This window comes from Oncorhynchus clarkii, chromosome 12 (assembly GCF_045791955.1).
Source record: "Oncorhynchus clarkii lewisi isolate Uvic-CL-2024 chromosome 12, UVic_Ocla_1.0, whole genome shotgun sequence".
In the NCBI taxonomy this organism is placed as follows: Eukaryota; Metazoa; Chordata; class Actinopteri; order Salmoniformes; family Salmonidae; genus Oncorhynchus; species Oncorhynchus clarkii.
Genome location: NC_092158.1, coordinates 66,271,758 through 66,292,717, shown reverse-complemented (window position 1 = coordinate 66,292,717; position 20,960 = coordinate 66,271,758). Strand labels below are relative to the sequence as shown.

At 43.1% G+C, this 20,960-nt stretch overlaps 1 protein-coding gene across 2 annotated transcripts in view; it reads right to left on the bottom strand.

Moving 5' to 3' along the window:
• LOC139421069 (sodium channel protein type 4 subunit alpha B-like) overlaps positions 1 to 20,060 on the bottom strand; it is a 37,949-nt gene extending 17,889 nt beyond the window's left edge. For both annotated transcript variants that reach the window (XM_071171589.1, XM_071171588.1), the window contains exons 1-11: positions 19,896 to 20,060; positions 12,333 to 12,519; positions 11,979 to 12,116; positions 11,531 to 11,649; positions 7,918 to 8,007; positions 7,649 to 7,777; positions 5,802 to 5,893; positions 5,134 to 5,418; positions 1,489 to 1,552; positions 1,164 to 1,305; positions 752 to 964 (exon numbers count right to left, since the gene is read on the bottom strand). In XM_071171589.1, coding sequence (XP_071027690.1) covers positions 752 to 964; positions 1,164 to 1,305; positions 1,489 to 1,552; positions 5,134 to 5,418; positions 5,802 to 5,893; positions 7,649 to 7,777; positions 7,918 to 8,007; positions 11,531 to 11,649; positions 11,979 to 12,116; positions 12,333 to 12,519; positions 19,896 to 19,993 — 1,557 coding nt within the window. In that variant the 5' untranslated portion in view covers positions 19,994 to 20,060. The remainder of the gene's footprint in view (positions 1 to 751; positions 965 to 1,163; positions 1,306 to 1,488; positions 1,553 to 5,133; positions 5,419 to 5,801; positions 5,894 to 7,648; positions 7,778 to 7,917; positions 8,008 to 11,530; positions 11,650 to 11,978; positions 12,117 to 12,332; positions 12,520 to 19,895) is intronic.
• Positions 20,061 to 20,960: the final 900 nt, after the last annotated feature.

The following is a 20,960-nucleotide window of genomic DNA, read 5'->3' as shown; positions in this document are numbered from 1 at the left end:
CCCGGTATCGAACCCGGGTCTGTAGTGATGCCTCTAGCACTGCGATGCAGTGCCTTAGACCGCTGCACCACTCAGGAGGCCAGCAGCCCACTTTTTCAGAGACAAACCGAGCCTAACCAATCCAAGCTGTACTAAGTAGGTTATGCATTCATTCATTGGTTATGCATTCATCATAGTTGCTGAAACTATCCTGAAAATGAATAAACAATACGAATAAACAATATCCGAGCCAGCACAGTTTGTTTCAGGTCGGCACATTAGTGTGAAAAAGGTCATAACATCAAGAGCACAGCAACCCATCTGAGCCATGCGGCTCACCTCCTGGTCTGCCAGGACCTTATTGGCGTTGGCTCTGACCATGATGCCTCCATTGGAGTCCTTTAAAGACTTGCCTACTTATCAAGGCTGGAGGAAGTACATACCTCATCATCAGCAACCTCTTGATCTGCCTTTCACCTTTCTCTTTCTTATATGTTCTACTGGACGGTAACGTCTGACTGCCAGCAAAATAATCAGTCAATCACTGACCAGAATCAAGCAAACTAAGGACGAGAACGACCAACATGAGAAGTAATCTGCAAATTAACACTTAGAATGATTACTAGGACCTTTTTGTATTTATCCAGTTCGTCAGACATTTTAATCTAGAGTTGAATCGACTATCTAAATCTTACTCTTTCAATCATCATCTGATGAAAGAGAGCAATTAATTGTTTCAAAGCGCTTCACATACATAGTAAGTTGATCACACCTCTTTGACCTCCGCTTCTCTCCTTTCCTTCAGCTGCACCATGATCATGGCGTACTCCTCCTCCTTCTCCTTGGCCTCGGCCCTGGTGGCCTCGTTCTGCTCAGCATGCGCTATGGCCACCACAGCTAGGATCAGGTTGATCAGGTAGAACGAGCACAGGAAGATCACCACCACAAAGAAAATCATGTAGGTTTTCCCTGCTGAGCGAAGAGTCTATGGGTAGAGGGGAAAAAATGGCCAGTTAACTCACCAGTAAACCGAGTGAGTACTCTTTCTGTATCAATATCCCCGATGACACATAAGATTGCAATCTCTCAAATTCAAACCTGGTCTACCGGCTGATATTTCAGGAAATATCAGGAGCAAATAAATCTCTGTGTCATAGTCATCGGAGCACATGATGTATACGCACCAGCTGGAGTAGATTTTCCCAGAAGTCCTGTGTCATGAGCTGAATTAGGGCAAGGTAGGCCCATCCAAAATTGTCGTAGCTTGTGTATCCATAGTTGGGATTCCCTCCGGCCTTCATACACGTATATCCTTCAGGACATATTCTGTCAAAATGCCAATGAATAGGCACAACAAATGTAATATGACATATGGTCTTCAGCATTCAAAGACATGTTGAATTTGAACTATGTTGAAATTCTTTGCACCATGTATTGCATTATCAACAGAGAAAAGGTAAGATTATAAAGCTACCCACATGCTCAACTCTGATATCCCAAAAAACCTACCCAGCATCAGAAGCGTTTCCACAAAGAAGAGGGTCTAACATTCCAGGAAGGAAGTAATGGTTTGCTGGAGGAAAACAGAGAAGTGACCTCCATTAGAGAGTGCATCAAGTTGATATACAGTGCTTTCGAAAATATTCAGCCTCTTTCACTTTTTCCACATTTTCTTACTTTACAGCCTTATTCTAAAATGCATTAAATAGTGTTTTTCCCTCATCAATCTACACACACTACCCCATAATGACAAAGCAAAACAGGTTTTTAGATTTTTTTTGTGCTAATTTATTAAAAAATTTAAACATAAATATGACATTTACATAAGTATTCAGACACTTGACTTTATTGAAGCCCCTTTAGCAGCAATTACAGCCTTGAGTCTACTTGGGTATGACGCTACAAGCTTGGTACACCTGTATTTGGGGAGTTTCTCCCATTCTTCTCTACAGATCTGCATCACATCCGGCAGTGATTGGGAGTCCCATAGGGCGGCGCACAAATGTCCCTGTATCGTCCGGGTTTGGCCGTCATTGTAAATAAGAATTTGTTCTTAAACTGGCTTGCCTAGTTAAATAAAGGTTAAATAAATAAATACAATTAAAAAGAAAGATCCTCTCAAGCTCTGTCAGGTTGGATGGGGAGCTACACATCTATTTTCCTTGATGGCTGGGCCACTCAAGGACATTCAGAGACTTGTCCTAAACCCACTCCTGCGTTGCCTTACCTGTGTGCTTAGGGTCATTGTCCTGTTGGAAGGTGAACCTTCACCACAGTCTGGGGTTCTGAGTGCTCTGGAGCAGGTTTTCATCAAGGATCTCTCCATACTTTGCTCCGCTCATCTTTGCCTCAATCCTGACTAGTCTCCCAGTGCCTACCGCTGATAAACACCCCCACAACATAATGCTGCCACCACCATGCTTCATCGTAGGGACGGTGCCAGGTGTGACGCTTGGCATTCAGGCCAAAAAGTTTAATCTTGGTTTCATCAGACCAGAAAATCTTGTTTCTCATGGTCTGAGAGTCTTCAGGTGCCCTTTGGCAAACTCCAAGCGGGCTGTCATGTGCCTTCTACTGAGGAGTGGTTTCTATCTGGCCACTCTACCATAATAGCCTGATTGGTGGAGTGCTGCAGAGATGGTTTTGCTTCTCGTGAAGGTTATCCCATCTCCACAGTGGAACTCTGGAGCTCTGTGTGAGTGATCATCAAATTCTTGATCACCTCCTTGACCAGGGCCCTTCTCCCCTGATTGCTCAGTTTGGCCAGGCGGCCAGCTCTAGGAAGAGTCTTGGTGATTCTAAACTTCTTCCATTTAAGAATGATGAAGGCCACTGTTCTTGGGGACCTTCAATGCTGCAGAAATGTGTTGGTACACTTCCCCAGATCTGTGCCTCGATACAATCCTGTCTCGGAAATCTAAGGACAACTCCTTCAACCTCATTGCTTGTTTTTTTCTCTGACATCCACTGTCAATTGTGGAACCTTACATAGACAGATGAGTGCCTTTCCAAATCACGTTCAATCAGTTGAATTTACCACAGGTGGACTCCAATCAAGTTGTAAAAACATCTCAAGGATGATCAATGGAAACAGGATACACCTGAGCTCAATTTCAAGTCTCATAGCAAAGGGTCTGAATACTTATGTAAATAAGGTATTTCTGTTTTTTCCAAAAATTTTCAAGAAACCTGTTTTCGCTTTGTCATTATGTGTCACGACTTCCACCAAGATCGGTCCCTCTCTTTTATTCAGACGGTTTTCGGCGGTCGATGTCACCGGTCTTCTAGCCATCGCCGCTCCACCTTTCATTTTCCATTTGTTTTGTCTTGTTTTTCCGCACACCTGGTTCACATTCCCTCATCAGACTGAATGTATATTACCCTCTGTTTCCCCCCATGTCTGTGTGTGGAATTGTTTGTTGTTACGTGTATGTGCAGTTCAGACTGGTTTGCGCCTGGTTATGTAAACCCGTATTTGTTTACCTTTCTTAGTGCCGTGTGTTTGTTCGCCATATTAAAGGGCTCCGTTTGCTACCCAATTCTGCTCTCCTGCGCCTGACTTCCCTGCAGCCAGTTACTACATTATGGGGTATTGTGTGTTGATTTCTGAGGAATCTGTATTTATTTAATACATTTTAGAATAAGGCTGTAAGGTAACAAAATGTAGAAAAAGTCAAGGAGTCTGAATACTTTCCGAAGGCACTGTACTTATATAAATGTATGTTTTTTACATATTTATATAGTTATTATATACAGTAATATCATATAGTACTGTGACAAAATCTTAATTAATAAATGTAAACTTTCTGGCGTAGGCGATCCACCTCAACAACATCCGGTGAAAATGCAGAGCGCCAATTTCAAAATACCCGAAATAGTCATAATAAACATTCATAAAAATACAAGTGTTATACATCGGCTTAAATATTAATTTCTTGTTAATCCAGACACTTTGTCAGATTTCCAAAAGGCTTTACGGCGAAAGCATACCATGTGATTATCTGAGGACATGCTTACAAAAACATACAAACATTTTCCAACCAGGTCGAGGAGTCACGAAAGTCAGAAATAGCGATAGAATGAATCACTTACCTTTGAAGATCTTTACTGGTTGCAGTCACAAGAGTCCCAGCTACACAATACATGTTTGTTTTGTTCAATAAAGTCCCTCTTTATATCCCAAAAACTCAGTTTTGTTGCCGTGTTTTGTTCAGTAATCCACTGGCTCAAAGGCGGTCAAAACATGCAGACGAATACATCCTACTAGTACCGGTAAAGTTCGTCAAAACATGTCAAACGATGTTTATAATTAATCCTCAGGTTGTCAATTGTCTAAGTAATCAATAATATTTGAACTGGACAATAGCGTATTCAATAGAAAGGAAAAACAACGAAGGGTGCGCACTTGGTCACGCGCACAAACGAGCACTGCATGATTCTACAGTCCACTGATAGAAAGGTCTCATTCTTCTTCATTTTTCAGAAAACAAGCCTGAAACAATGTCTAAAGACTGTTGACATCTAGTGGAAGCCATAGGAACTGCAATCTGTGTCCTAACCCATTAGATACTCTATAGGCATTCAATTGAAAACTACCCACATCAAAAAAATCCCACTTCCTGGATGGATTTTCCTCAGGTTTTTTGCCTACCATATCAGTTCTGTTATACTCACAGACATTATTTTAACAATTTTGGAAACTTTAGATCGTTTTCTATCCCAATCTACCAATTATTTACATATCCTAGCTTCTGGGCCTGAGTAACAGGCTGTTTACTTTGGGCACGCTTCTCATCCAGACGTTGAAATACTGCCCCCAAGCCATAAGATATTGGTTCAGTAAGTCATTATCAATTCCCTGAATCAATGACCCATCAAAAGCCTGGCAGTACCTTAATCATTGATGTATGCATTGAAGTCCCACTTGCTGTTGCCACCTTATGTGTCATTGTAGCCAATAGCTTTACTGAAGCATGCATTTATAAAATGTCTTATTCAAATGTGTATACTTCTCATAGAAATGTATATACTTATTTAAAACTATCATACTGTAAGTGCCATGATAAATTCCCAATTAATATAATATAATGGTTCATTAGGCCACTATCAACTCCCCTTCCACAAGTCAATGTGCCATCAAAAGCCTGTCAATACCTTTATCGTTGATGTATGCCTTGAAGTCCCATGTGCTGTTGTCGGTGTTCGTGTCATTGTAGCCCATAACGTCATTAAAACCATTAGCCATAGTGATGTTGCCCATGTAGGTGGAGTTGAAATGCCATTCACCAGGGGGCCAGTGAACACACTTCTGCTTCAGGATTCCCATGAACATTTGCAGGCCGATCATAGCGAACACAGCCAGGCAGAACACTGTTATGATCATCACATCAGCCAGCTTCTTCACAGACATGATCAGAGTGCCCACAATGGTTTTCAGACCTTTCAAATAAATACAAATAAACATTAAAATAATATGTGACATGTAAACTATTTGTTGAAGAATGAATAACACAATGTTGAGAATTTTTGATGTGCTTGATATCCTTGTTCTCTGTATGTTGTAATTAACAACCCTTTTTTTATTGTGTACATTGCAGGGCATTGTGCTTATAATATAATAACAGATGCCATTTACCAGATGCTTTTATCCAAGGTGACTTACAGTAGAGAGCTGTAATACAAACTAAAACAACCCTAGGGTTGCTTGCACCGCACACTTACCATCTGAGCTACACAGGACCCAAAGCAGGTGTTCAAAAGCAGGTGGTGCAGTAAACAAACACACCCCAGTGGGATTTTGGACCTTCTTATGTGACACGTACCGGGAATTACAGTGATTATTTTAAGGGCTCGGAGTACACGGAACATCCTGAAGACAGACACGTTGCCCAGGTCAACAAACTCTGAGAGGTACCTGCCGAGCACAAAACATAACAACACAACCACACATTAGAATAGAGGAGTTGACAGTTGATGCGTCAGTTGAACAAAAATCTGTTCAGTTTCATGGACTTTTAATCTACACTTAATTCAATACCATTGGCTCAGTTGATATTCTAACATGGAGGATCAGAGGGTTGCTATGGTAAAATATATGGTTTAGCGGAGGATATATTTAGCTCAGGGCAACTAGCGACTTCTAGAGCCAAATGGCAGTGTTATTTGTAAACCGACTGCAGAAGGCAAGAGTGTGACTGGACCAGTAAGACACCATATATGGAGATGTAGTTATGAAGTGGCATACCTCATGATGTGACTCACACGCAAAAGTTTCAATGTTTGAAGAAGGATGACACTTAGAAAAATACATTTGAAAGAAACTAGATCACATTGGGTTCCACAGAAACAATCTGTTTCCTATTTTGGTAGTAGGATCCTTAACCCACTTATATCAACAGCCTACCAGGAACAGTGGGTTAACTGCCTTGTTCAGGGGCAGAACAACTGATTTTTACCTTTTCAGGATGGGGATTGAATCCAGAAGCCTTTCGGTTACTGGCCCAACACTCTAATCGCTAGGCTACCTGCCGTACATGACTGAAACTAGCCGGATGAGCTTTAAGGTGTTACTTTTCATCGGGGCTCCAAGGCCATATACAGTACAGTATCTGCCCCTCATATACAGTACTGTGTCTGCCCCTCAAAAATCATAGTGCAGCAATTTGGAGCACCACAGACTTTTAGTCACTTGGTACTGGGACAAAGAAAGACGGGGAAGGAGGTAAACACCTAGAAATAGACCCTGAGTGTGGTGTGTGACCTTCCTTTGCAAGTGGACAAATATTTTCATTCTGAGGCTCCATGATAAAACAAGGCAGGTAGTGTAGAAGGGCATTATGGAGAGAGAAAGGGTGAGAGAGAGGGATGGAGAGATATATTTTATATTTTAGTCATTTAGCAGATGCTCTTACCCAGAGCAATTTACAATTAGTACTCCTTAGCCAAACAAAATAAAAACATAGCTGCTTAAAAGAAAAGGAAATATACATGCAAGCTTTGCTATGTTTACTAAAGACTAGTCAATCTGAGTCACAGAGTTGACACTTTTAGTAAACTTCTGACATTGGACGAAACACAGGGCAGGGAACATGCCCACAATAATGACAGGGAAGTGTCATGGTTGCAGAGAGTTCCATTTCAATCCAGTCAATTCAGGAAATGGATTGACATTCCATTCATGAATTAAACTTTTCCCAATATTTTGACATTGGTGAATACTGAATTTCAACTCATTTCCTGAATTAACTGATTTGAAATAGGACTCAACCTAAGGTGAGTGTACAGGTGTGAGGATTGGAGGAAGAGGGGACAAGTTCTTTCTAGGTAGTTTTCACTGGGTAAAGTTGTATTCTAGGTGGATTTGACCAGGTCATGGACATGGATGAGGAAGTAATCATCGTATTTGATGTAGTAGACAGAGGGTTTAGAGCGAGAGTACATGGGGTGCTGGGGCCTGGGGGAAGGAGAGGTAAGGAGCAGACATGGCCAGGGTCAAACTCATTAAGCCATTGGAGATGTCCTTTGACCTTCCTAACCTTTGACCTTACTTCTTCACTCATGCACACAGACACACAAAGAAACACACGAATACACACACATTCTAATACCTGTCCCTGTGTCTAATGTTACTGGGCTGACAACTGACAGCAATCACTCTCCCAATACTCACGTCATGCTGATCAAAATGAAATCCAGCCAGTTCCATGGATCTCGAAAGTATGTGAAATCTCCAACACAGAAGCCACTGGACAACACTTTAATTGTTGCCTCAAAGGTATAGATACCAGTGAAAACATATCTGCAATACAAAAAGAGGAGGAAAGAGAGAAGCTGTATAAAATAGCTTTAGGTGAAACGTTGTAGTGGTCAAAATCACTCTCAATAATGTTATAGTTTTCACAAAGCATTAATAATCTCCTATGTAGGTTTGAAACTTACTCAACAGTTTTACTCGATGCCGGAGGGTCACTGATCGTCATAAACGCACAGTTGAACACGACTGTCAACATGATGAACATGCTAAACAATGTACCCACATTAAGGAAATAACATGGAGTTACAATGGTATTCAAATCTAATTCTATGGACCAATTTAATTAGTCCATTTTTTTAAAGAACATTTTCTTTGATTTATATCTTCTGATTCATATGAATCTAGTAATGAGTAGTGGCTAATGGGCGACATACTTGATACTAAAAATATTTAATAATAATTAAATCACGTTAAAAAAAATCATTACCATTTTCCATATGGATCGAACGGCGGCTTCTGATAAGAGTAGGGGGAGAGAGGTATGTTAATTGTAACTGTTGCCAAATAATTACATGACCATATATGGCTGAGGATGTGTGAGTAGGGTGACTCGCCTAGCGGGTCTCAAACCCACCAGCACCAATGATGAACACCCTAGCCACTGTCCCAATAAGGGACTACTCTAGGGAATGTCCAGAAGAAACCCAAAACCCTTCTCTCTAGGCACTTATGTAGATCAGAAAGAACTTAATATGCGGAAGCAATAGGGTGAATGCACTTTTAAGTAAATCTCAGCTGTTTATGTGTGCCATTCAGAGAGTGAATTGGCAAGACAAAATATTTTAATAGACTTTGAACAGGGTGCCAGGCACACCAGTTTGTGTGAAGAACTGCAACGCTGCTGGGTTTTTCACGCTCAACAGTTTCCTGTGTGTATCAAGGATGGTCCTCCACCCAATGGACATCCAGCCAACTTGACACTGGGACAACTGTGGGAAGCATTGGAGTTAACATGGGCCAGCATCCATGTTGAACGCTTTGGACACCTTGTAGAGTTCATGACCCAATGAATTGAGGCTATTCTGAGGGCATAGGGGGGGGGGGGGGGTGCATTCACATGAAACGTGTCTAGAACATGAATATTGTTTATACCATGGCATTGTTCAATTCTAATTTCTGATTGGCTTGAATGACATTCTATAGCATACATTATTTCCCTATAAAGCACTGTATATCTGCACGGTAGAATTCAATGGCTATATGACATTCTTACATGTTCTATATTTGAGCTGCATTTGAAAGAAAACGTTTAATTGAAAACAATATCGGTATTGTTGAATTGGATTTTCATAATAGCAAGCTAGGATTGATTGTTTGGTTAACTAAACGAGCAGGTCTGTTTGTTTGGTTATCAAGCAACAAATGTAATCTGGTAAACTTGCTAGCTACCTCAGTGAATGTTGAACCCATTTCTATCAGCAAATGAACACATTTCTCGTGGCAAATGTGTTCAATTATAGCCATGGTATAAAATTGATAATCAACTTGGGGCTCTATGTGTTCTCTGGAAAATAATGCAACTCTGTGGAAGGTATTTCCACGTCATTCTTTATTTTCCATAGAACACATAGCCCCTTGTTGATTATCCCTTACATGGCAACCATGTTCTGAGTATGTTTTGTCGGACATTGATGGAAAATTCTCCTAACCCTCAGAAAACTGGACATGAATGTTCTTGCAACATCCCATTGAAGACATCTAAAACATTAACGTTAAATATTCTGTAACCACGTTTGACATTAAGTGAATGTTCTCCTATCTTTACCACCAAAACTTGGTAAAAAGGTTCTCTGGAGGTTTCTGCTAACATAAATTAAATGTTCCCTTAACCAACGGAAAACTGGACACTCAAACATTAGGGGAACATTACGGGTAACATTACAAAAACTTTGTCTCTCCATAGAATTGTTAGCTGGGATGTATATAAAAACATCTGTGATGCTTATAAAGCCATCCCCCTTCCCCACTTCGGCCAATCAGATCACGTCTCTCTGTTCCTACTCCTTGACTACCAAGCAGCAACTCAAGAGGGAGACACCAACACAGAGAATAGTGAGGCGCTGGACAGAGGCAGATTCAATGCTGCAGGACTGTTTTGAGAATACTGATTGGAATATGTTCAAAGATACATCCACTCAGGACTCATCCAATGACATTGACGAATATACAACGTCAGTCACAGGCTTCATTAGGAAATGTGTTGATGATGTTGTACCCACAATAACAATCCGGAAATACCCAAACCAAAACCCTGGATGAATGGAGATATCCGTACCATGTTGAGTGCCTGTACTGCAGCATTCAATGTTAGCAGGACAAACCCAGATGACTCGGTGGCTTGCGACACGTACAAGGCAAGAAGGTACGAGCTCCGCAAATCCATTAGGGGAGAAAATAGACAATACAAAATGTAATTGATGTTCGACAACTCAGACTCGTCAAGCAGGTGTCAAGGACTAGACTATCACGGACTACAAAGGCAAATCCAGCTGTGTGGTGCCCACCGAAGCCTCCATCCCAGTTGAGCTTAACACATTCTATGCTCGCTTCGAGGCAGACACTACCGATCCATCCAGGAAGAGTCTAGCTGCTCCGGACAACCAGGTGCTTTCGCTCTCCGAGGCTGATGTGAGGAAAACTTTCAAAAGAGTGAATACTCTGGCCCAGATGGCATCCCTGGCCGCATCCTCAGAGTATGTACTGACCAGCTGGCGGGTATCTTCTCTGACATCTTCAACATGTCTCTGTCCCAGGCTGTAGTCCCCACCTGCTTCAAGGAGACTACCATACGTCCCAGTGCCCAAGAAAAAAGAGATGACATGTTCAAATGACTATCGCCCCATCACACTCAAGTGCTTCGAGAGGCTGGTCATGGCCCACATCAAGGCCAGCACACTGGACCCACTCCAATTTGCCTACCACTCCAGCAGATCCACAGAAGATGCCATTTCCATTGATATTCACACGGCCGTAACACATAGGAACAACAGGAACACCTATGTGAAGATGCTGTTCAACACCTATTGTTTCTTCCAAGCTTGACACCAAGCTCAGAGCTCTGGGTCTGGACACCACTCTCTGCAACTGGATGCTGGACTTCCCAACGGGCAGACCACAGGCTGTGAGGATTGGCAACAACCCCTCCTCCACACTGACTCTTAACACAGGGGCCCCCAGGGGTGTGTCCTCAGCCCTCTACAGTACTCCCTATTCACCCACTACTGTGTGGCTTTGCACAACACCAATTCACAATGCCACCCAGTTCCTCTTCAAATACTACTGCTGCACCATCGAGAGCATCCTGACCGGTTGCATCACAGCCTGATACAGGAATTGCACACTCCATGAGTGCAAGGCCCGACAGCGAATAGTGAAGATGGTCTAGTGCTCCCACCCATCCAGGACATCTACTTGAAACGGTAATGAGGAAGGCCAGCAGCATCATCAAGGACCCTGCACATCCCAGCCGCGAGCTGTTCACTCCCTTACTGTCGGGCACATGGTATCGGAGCATGAGGTCTGATACCAACACGCTCAGAGACCGTTTCTATCTACAGGCCATCAGACTGCTGAACACTTAAACTGGACTGACCACCTGCTCTGATTCTCTTTACCTTAGCACACATGCACACACACACACTATACTAGCACACTTCTTGGACTCTGAACATGCAGCAGGATGCTAAGTTATATTTATTTATCATGTTGATCAGTGAGATACTTGTATTGAAAAGATATGAATGCATGAGAATTTTGATGGATCCTCTCCTGAGAATACTGAAGGGAGTCAGAATGTAGCAGGCAGGCTCAGCATTGAATCTGAAGATTGTATTCCTTTTGGTGATGACAATAAAGGTCTGAAAAAAAAGAAGTAAAGATTAGTGAAGAAGTATTTGAAGTCCAATATTATCTTTACTTTAATTGAATGTATTCATGTTTGTCTCAAGGATATTAGCAAAATAGAGTTTGCATGAGTCATGTATCATGATACATCAGTTATTGTTGTAATCCGAGGGCATTTACCCTCTCAATAATAACCATATAATAATATTATTTGGAATGTGTAAGTCTGTCAAAATACACATCTAATTTGAGCTTATTGCAAAGGAAATGACTTTGTGATAATGTCTGGTTCTGTGGACACTCAGTCTTCAGGCTACTAAGGGACCGGGGCTGCAGTGCTCACTTTGTGTGATTTGTAGAAAGGATCCAGTTCCTCCAGGGGTGTGTTGAACAGCTCACATGGTGGGTCTCCGTAGATGAACGGCAGGATCTTGCCGGTCTCCAGGTCGACGGCTGGCTTTGGCAGGTCCTGCTCTGCCACCTCCGAAGAAGGTACAAAAAATATGATTACTAACACGTTACCATTTCTTACTAGCACTGAATTTGCGGATAGCAGCTATTTTAAAAGACCGTTTTACTTTAAATGGCTTGACTGTGATATGTGGTCATTTGAACTACCTTATTTGAATCCACTGATTGTAAAGTCACTCTGGAATCTGGATAAGTGTCTGCTAAATTACTGAAATGTTAAATGTACCTCAATGTTCAGGGTCTTTTGTCTCTCCTGCTCCTTTGCTTCCTCGGCCATCCGCCTATCAATCTCCACCAGCGACTCAAGGGTGAAGTGGCGGAACACTTCGGTGCCTGTGGGAGGGAGCAGGGTGACCATCTTGGCATTCTGCTGGGTGAGGGATGCAACCACACTGGGGTCTCTCAGCAGTGGGCTGTGAGTTGGAGGGATGGATAAGGAAGATGAAAAGATTTAGACACGAAAATAGAAGTTTCAAAAATACATCTTTAAAATGCATTATTTTAAACAACATGTTTTGGCATAAGGGAATTTTATGGAGAGGGACAATTACACAGAGAAACGATTGGGTGAGGACGCTGTGCAGCAGCTTCAGCTGAAATGTGAACTCATACATGTGGGTCCTTTTCTGTGTTTTGAGCAGCCATGCCTTCATCTGCACTTTGTACAACAATCCGTAGCCATGAAACCGCTTTACAGAATCCTCTTCCCCTTTTGTCAATAGAAACTCCTTTCCAATGACAATATGACTTCTAAATAATACCATTTTGACAAAAACCAAGGCACTGTGGCTGGGGATACTACGTCACCGCCAAAGTCTAAGGGTAGACCTAGAAAGTTCTAGCCCCTTGGGTGCTGCCATATAGTTACAATAGAAGTGCCCATCCAAGAATGCTCAAGCTCATTGGCCACGGATAAAATTACTTCAAATAACATTATATGTACAGTAGCTAGGGTTGCAAAGGGTCGGAAACTTTCCGGTAAATTTCCATGGGATGTTAAGCCCGGGAATTTGGGGAATCTTGCGTAAATTCATCAAAAAAGTTTGCATATAACAGTGAACCTTTTTTGTGGGATACACTTAAGGTAATTCTAGGTATTGTTGCTATCCCCAATTCAATGGAATTGCAACCCTCTGCATGCACTGTGCACTCTTCCATCACATGTACAGCTGATTCTCAAGATCTTAGATACTAAGGAGATGCTATTTAGCCCACGCTAGTACACTGTTTGAGCCAAGGACTCCATGCTTTCTGGTAAGTTTTGATTACAATACTGGGTGGGGTGAATATATTTTATATGACATACATGATTTTTTGTTAACTAGTAAATAGTAGCCTACAACAAAGTGTGTTTAAATAATTTCCAACTTGTTAGCAATTTCTTCTAGTTAGTTTTTGCTACCATGTGGGTTTTAGCTCGCTTGAGCCTGCTAACTGAGGAGTGTTAATTCAACTGTTTCCATACATGTTTCATTTTAAAGCATATCTTACAAAGAAGTTGTTTAATCTAGCTGCATAACTACTTATCTGGACATGGAATTCATCTTTACGGGAAATTGCCATATCGGATGTGTGGAGACATTTCACAGCAGCTACTGTAGAAAGGAAAAGCTGTGTACATGTCACGTTCTGACAGAAGTTCCTTTATTATGTCTTTAATTTAGTTTGGTCAGGGCATGAGTTGGGGTGGGTAGTGTAGTCTGTGTTCCTTTTTCTATGTTGTGTTTTTGTGTTTGGCCTGGTATGGTTCTCAATCAGAGGCAGGTGTCGTTCTTTGTCTCTGATTGAGAATCATACTTAGGTAGCCTTTTCCCACCTATGTTTTGTGGGTGATTATTTCCTGTTTAGTGTTTTTTCCATTCACCTTGCGGGACTGTTCGTTTGTCGTTTATTGTTTGGTTCAGTGTTCAGTTATTATGTTAAAAATATGAACACTTACCACGCTGCGCTTTGGTCCTCACCTTCTTCCACCACAGACGATCGTTACAGAATCACCCACCAACCAAGGACCAAGCAGCGTGGTATCGGGCAGCAGTGATCTCCGCACTCATGGACAGGGGAGGAGATTTTGGACGGAAAGGGACCCTGGTCACAGGCTGGGGAATATCGCCGCCCCAAGGCAGAGCTGTAGGCAGCGAAAGCTGAGCGGCGGCGATATGAGGAGGCAGCACGGCAGCGCGACAGGCACGAGAGGCAGCCCAAAAACATTTTTTTGGGGGGGGAAACACAGGGAGTGTGGCATAGTCAGGTTGGAGACCTGAGCCCACTCCTCGTGCTTACCGGAAGAAGCGCAGTACTGGTCAGGCACCGTGTTATGCGGTCAAGCGCACGGTGTCGCCAGTACGCGCTCATAGCCCGGTGGGCTATAGGCTAGCCCCCCGCAAGTGCCAAGCGAGAGTGGGCATCCAGCCAGGGCGTGTTGTGCCAGCCCAGCGTGTTTGGTCTCCGGTATGCCGTTTCGGCCCAGGGTATCCTGCGCCGGCTCTGCATGCTGTGTCTCCGAGGTGCTGGGAGGGTGCAGTGCGTTCTATGCCTGCGCTCCACCTGTGCCGGGCGAATGTGGGTATTGATTCCTAAGGGAGAGGTGCGAGTGGTATGCACCAGATCTCCAGTGCTCACCCACAGCCCGGTTCAACCTGTGCCTGCACTCTGGATGGTCCAGGCTAAAATGGTGATCCAGCCGGGAGGAGGGGTGCCAAGGCTGCGCACCAGGGCTCCAGTGCCCCCCACAGCCCGGTCCATCCGGTGTCTCCTCCAAGCACTATGCCTCCTGTAGGTCTCTCCAGCCTGGTGGGTCCTGTGGCAGCCCCATGCACAAGGCTGTCTCTCCGTCTCCTCCCTCCAGGTGCTCCCGCCTGTCCAGCGCTGCCAGAGTCTTCTACCTGTCCAGTGCTGCCAGAGTCTTCCTCCTGTCCAGTGCTGCCAGAGTCTCCCTCCTGTCCAGTGCTGCCAGAGTCTCCCTCCTGTCTAGCACTGCCAGAGTCTCCCTCCTGTCCAGAGCTGCCAGAGTCTCCCTCCTGTCCTGAGCTGCCAAAGCCACCTGTCAGTCAGAAGCTGCCAGAGCCACCTGTCAGTCAGGAGCTGCCAGAGCCACCCGTCAGTCAGGAGCTGCCAGAGCCGCACGTCAGTCAGGAGTCTTCCGCCTGTCCGGTTCTGCGGGAATCTCCCGTCCATCCGGTGCTGCCGGAATCTCCCGTCCATTCGGGGCCCGCTGCTAGGGTACCCAGTCCGAGGTCGGCGGCGAGGTTCGCCGCTCTAAAGGCGCCACGGAGGCGGGTAAAGAAGCGGGCAAAGACTATGGTGGAGTGCGGTCCACGTCCCGCGCCAGAGCCGCTACCGCGGACAGACACCCACCCAGACCCTCCCCTATAGGTTCAGGTTTTGCGGCTGGAGTCCGCACCTTTGGGGGGGGGGGGGGGGGGGGGGTACTGTCATGTTCTGAACTTAGTTCCTTTATTATGTCTTTGTTTTAGTTTGGTCAGGGTGTGAGTTTGGGTGGGTAGTCTATGTTCCTTTTTCTATTTTCTGTTTTTATGTTTGGCCTGGTATGGTTCTCAATCAGAGGTCATGCACAGGGGGTCCAAAAGGGTAACAGTACAGGCAGGGAAAAGGCTAGTAACGTAGTCCGGGAGATCAGGCAATAGGTAGATAACAGGAAATCCGGCTACAGTACAGGCAGGGAATAGGCAAAAGTTGTCGTTAGTAAGGCAGGCAAAAACTATCATATACGAGAGGAGTAAATCACAAGAAAAACAGAGCTCTGAAAGACGTGTGTCACAAAACAAATAATACCTCACAGTGATGGGGTGCAAAGAACTGAACTAAATAGTGTGTGGTCATGACATACAGGTGTGTTAGAATTCAGGTGATTGGGATCTGGGTAGTGAGCTGCGTTCAGGGGATCTAGGTGTTTGAGAGTGTGAGCTGGAAAGTGGGCTGGAAAGTGAGCTGCTTTCAGGGTATCTACGTGTTTGAGGGTGTGAGTTAGATGCAGACGTTACAATTTTCACATACAGTGCCAAATCATATGTGAAGAATGCAACAAAGATGCAGAATCATCTGGCCAAGTGCATAAAGTTCCCTCAGAGCTCACAACAAGCAACCTCTGACAAAAGTCAATCGAGGTGAAAATGATGAATCAGACACCTTATCGATAGCAACAGCTCATGGTCCTCCTGGAATCAGAAGTTATTTTGACTCAATGGAGGAACGTAGTCAGAGAAATGCTGATGAATGTCTTGCTTGAGCTGTATATGCAACTGGTTCACCTCTGATGCTTACAGGCAATGTGTATTAGAAGAGATTTCTTAATGTTCTTCGCCCAGCATACGCCCCTCATGAAGGCTGCTTGGTCTAAAGTGGAGGAGTCCTACCGTCACATCACACCCATTGGCTGTGCTGCTCATGCATTGAATCTGCTCCTCAAGGACATCATGGCACTAAAAACAATGGATACACTCTACAAGAGAGCCAAGGAAATAGTTAGGTGTGTCAAGGATCGTCAAGTAATAGCAGCAATCTACCTCACCAAGGAAAGTGAGAAGAATAAGAGCACCACATTGAAGCTGCCCAGCAACACCCATTGGGGTGGTCTTGTCATCATGTTTGACAGTCTCCTGGTGGGGAAGGAGTCTCTCCAATAAATGGCCATATCACAGTCTGCCGATATGGACGGCCCCATCAAGAGGATCCTCCTATGTGATGTATTTTGGGAGAGAGTGGTAAGCAGCCTGCAACTCCTGAAACCTACAGCAGTAGCCATTGCACGGATTGAGGGAGACAATGCCATCCATTCTGATGTTCAGACTCTGCTTGCAAATGTAAGAGAAGAAACCCGTACTGCCCTGCCCACTTCACTGTGACTCCAAGCAGAGGAAACTGCAGTTCTGAAATACATCAAAAAGTGTGAAGACTTCTGCCTGAAGCCCATACACGCCGCAGCGTACATGTTGGATTCTAAGTATGCTGGCAAGAGCATCCTATCTGATGCAGAGATCAACAAGGCCTATGGTCTCATCACTACCATGTCTCGCCACCTTGGCCTGGATGAGGGCAAGGTTCTTGACAGTCTGTCGAAGAACATTTCCAATCAAGTGCTTTGGGATGGAGATGCAATATGGCAGTCATGCCAACATATATCATCAGCCATCTGGTGGAAGGGACTTTGTGGATCTGAGGCTCTTTCCCCTGTTGCCTCCAACATCCTCCAAATCCCACCAACATCAGCCGCCTTAGAGCGCAACTGGTCCTTGTTTTATAACACACCCCAAAGCACCCAACAGGCTGACCAATACAGGGGTTGAACAATTGGTGGCCATCCTGGCAAATTTGAGGATATCTGAGGTTGACAACTAGCCATCCTCAACAGGGTTGGAAAGTGACAGTTGAGAGGCCTCAGATGTTCAAGAGGTGGACATCGAGGAGGTCCAGGGAGAAGACATGGAAATGTTTTTGGGAGATGCAATTGATCATTGGGGATCATTCCATTTCCCTTTCTTTTGTCGTTCAGTGAAATCATCCCATGTGAAGAGTCAACTCATTTAATTAAAGTTAAATTCGTAACTAAATTGTTTTCTAAAATTTATTTTGGGAGGATTTAATAATTTGCCATTATGTCTACTTATGATAAGGTAAAAGGTTTATGTTTCTGTCTCCATATGATATGGTAAATATATCCAATGTAAAACATGTACATTTAAATGGTATTAATATTAATCTGCATATATTTCTGTTAATTCCCATATATTACCGTTAATCCCCACATAAGTTTCCACCTCTGAATATTCCCCAAAATGTGCAACCCTAACAGTAGCTTTGACTGGACTGATCATGTCAACATCATACTTTCAAAATCTTAGCAAGCAGTCATCATCATGAATCAAGTCGACAATCTACTAGCAAATCCTTTTTAATCCTTGTCATATGAAGATAAATAATAAAGAGAAATTATAGATAAAATGTATCGGTGTTCATAGGCCATTGTCATAAACATTACACAACAAGTTGGAAATCGCAAATTCAACAGTGACTTGTTTGGAAGGAGTCAGTGACAGTAGCTAACTCTGCAAGTATTGCAAAGCAATCACTAGCCTGCTATTCAGTGAGTTCAAGACAAATAGAAAGTCAGGAATAAACAAGCTCCGACTGGGAAAATATGTTTTGAACGGTCATCCAACTCAGAATTGTAAAATCCGGTATCTTTCTAGTGTCACGGCGGTCGTCCGAAGGAGACCAAGGTGCAGCGTGGTGAGCGTACATTTTATTTTATTAGAATGTAAATGTCGTCAACAAAACAAGAAAACAAAGAAACAACCGTGACGATTAACAGGGCATTAGTGCCACTAACAAAGACAACTTCTCACATAGAAAGGATGGAAAAGGGCTACCTAAGTATGGTTCCCAATCAGAGACAACGATAGACAGCTGTCCCTGATTGAGAACCATACCCGGCCAAAACACACAAATACAAAATCATAGAAAACAAAAATATAAAATGCCCACCCAAATCACACCCTGACCAAACCAAAATAGAGACATAAAAAGCTCTTTAAGGTCAGGGCGTGTCATCTAGATTCAAGTGAGCACAGCACAAAAAGGTGAGTCCAAAAATGTATTGTATGCTGCTGCATAAATTATGTACTGTAATATGGCAGAGAGATGCTGCTGCATAAATTATGTAATATGCCAGGGAGATATGTATACTGTAGTTAAGAAAGTAATACTAAGTGTCAGTTGAGTAGTAAGATGTTAGTAGTCCATGTGCCTCACCCTAATAGTTTGATCTATTTACAATTCTTAATTTCTCCTAAAGTTCTGCCGTGGTGCACATATAGCCTATAACCTGTTTAAGATAAATGTAATCATCAAATATTGTAAGAGCTTTCATTGTCTGCTTATATGCCCCATTTATTTATCCTATCCTCTCAATTGTCATTAGAAGCTACAATTGGTTATTTAGCAAGTCAGCCATATCTGATTTGTTTTTTTTAAATGGCAGTAAATGAGGCTGAATGAACTGTTTCGCTGCCAGACAAGGCTCCGCTGATCGCCAAGTGTAGCAGTGGTAAGATGTTGGGACTGCTGTTAGGACAGCTTTATGTAGACCCTAACAGTTTTTGGGCACAGTTTGTTACTGTTATAGTGATGTGTTGTTTAGTGTTGTGTTGTGGCTTTGCTGGCATGCATCACAGTTTAGTTAATTATTTTTCCCCATTTACATGCACTGATGCACGCACACACACACAGATGTCACCCTGGGTTACTGAACAACAAATTTAAAAAACAATAACCTATGTTCCAGTTGATAATACCAGGAATACAAATTTGTATCATGTAATTTCTCAAAACTTCCAGTTGCAATAGCCTGCTATTCAGTGGAGTGGCTGTGTGGTCCTAAATCTGATATTAAGGGGCTCTTTTCCAATAGTTGTAAAATAACGTGTTAAAGATAAGTATTGACCAAATCCTGGATAAAATCATCACAATAGTATCTATGTAGATAATATTTTACTTAGCACAAGAAAACCTGGCGACTGGCTGAAACAATCAAACCCATTCCCTCTTGCATACAACCACCAATGTGGTCCATTCAATTTAGGATATTATGAGCAATTGAATTATGTTCCATTTTATTAAAGTTATTTTCTGAGCGTACCAACCGTGTTGATAATTGAGCACGGACTACCATCATCACATCTATAAGGACAAACAGAGAACTTCTAACTCACAACTTAACAGTGAGACTGTGAACCCCAATCACCACCCTCCTGAAATGTATATATCCACTTACAGTAGACGAGGACATATTTTCAGGTCTTTAGCTTTCTTCCTCCGAAAGGTCCTGTTTCTCTCCCAGGCTTCCAGCAGTGTTATCTTTCGGGTCGGCATGACAACAGAGTCCTCCGCTATCCTTTCACACTACGGTTGTGCCTCTCTTTACACATAGAGCAGTTCTGAAGGAACCCCTTTGCTGGCAGTCCCTTTTAAACTGCTGGATAAAGATGAAAGTTCCACCTCCAGCCTCAGTCGGGTCGAACAAAGTTCCCATTTTTCTTGTTGCACGTCCACCCCCATAGTCCAAGTTCTCTACCCGTTTTACCCATGGATGGGTCATAGCAGGGGCACAAGGACATTATTCTACTGAATGGAGGCACTTCATGATGGATTGTTCTTAGAGAAATGGATCACTGGGATACATTCGAGTCACTGAGCAGACACAGTCTAGAATGTAAATAGTGAATTGTTGCAGAAAGCTTCCTATGTTATGGCCAGTTGTCTTTAATGTTTATTACTACAATTACTATTAATTGCAGCTGCAAGACTTATTTGACATGGCAACAAAATGTGTATGGAATCTCAGTATTATCTAGTTCAAGGATAACTACATGTTCACGACCACAGCACTTCGAGATGTATGAAGCCTAAGTACAGAGCTGTCAGACTGTCCCATATTGTCCACAACTCGAGGACAGTGATTTTGTCCTGAGATGGACTGTCCCTAATACTCCCTATCGACTTCACAAGGATGTGATTTTATCCACACGAGGGCTGTGCTCAGTGTAAAAGCCTGCCCTGCGCCAGGCTCAGCTTTGGATCACAGGAGGATTAGAGATCGGAATTGCAACACTATTGGACATGAGGGATTGCCTCGATGAGTTAAGTCAGACAGCTAATTATTTTATGCAGTTTGCATAGCTATAATGGCTGAAGATGTACTTATTCTACAATATTTTTCTAATATTTGTTTTTATGTATAATTTTTGGACTACAGGCTGATCATTTGATTATCTCCCCAAATCTATTTACCAGTAAGCATGTTAGGAAGATAGCAATTGTGTGAGGTTATATCCAAAGC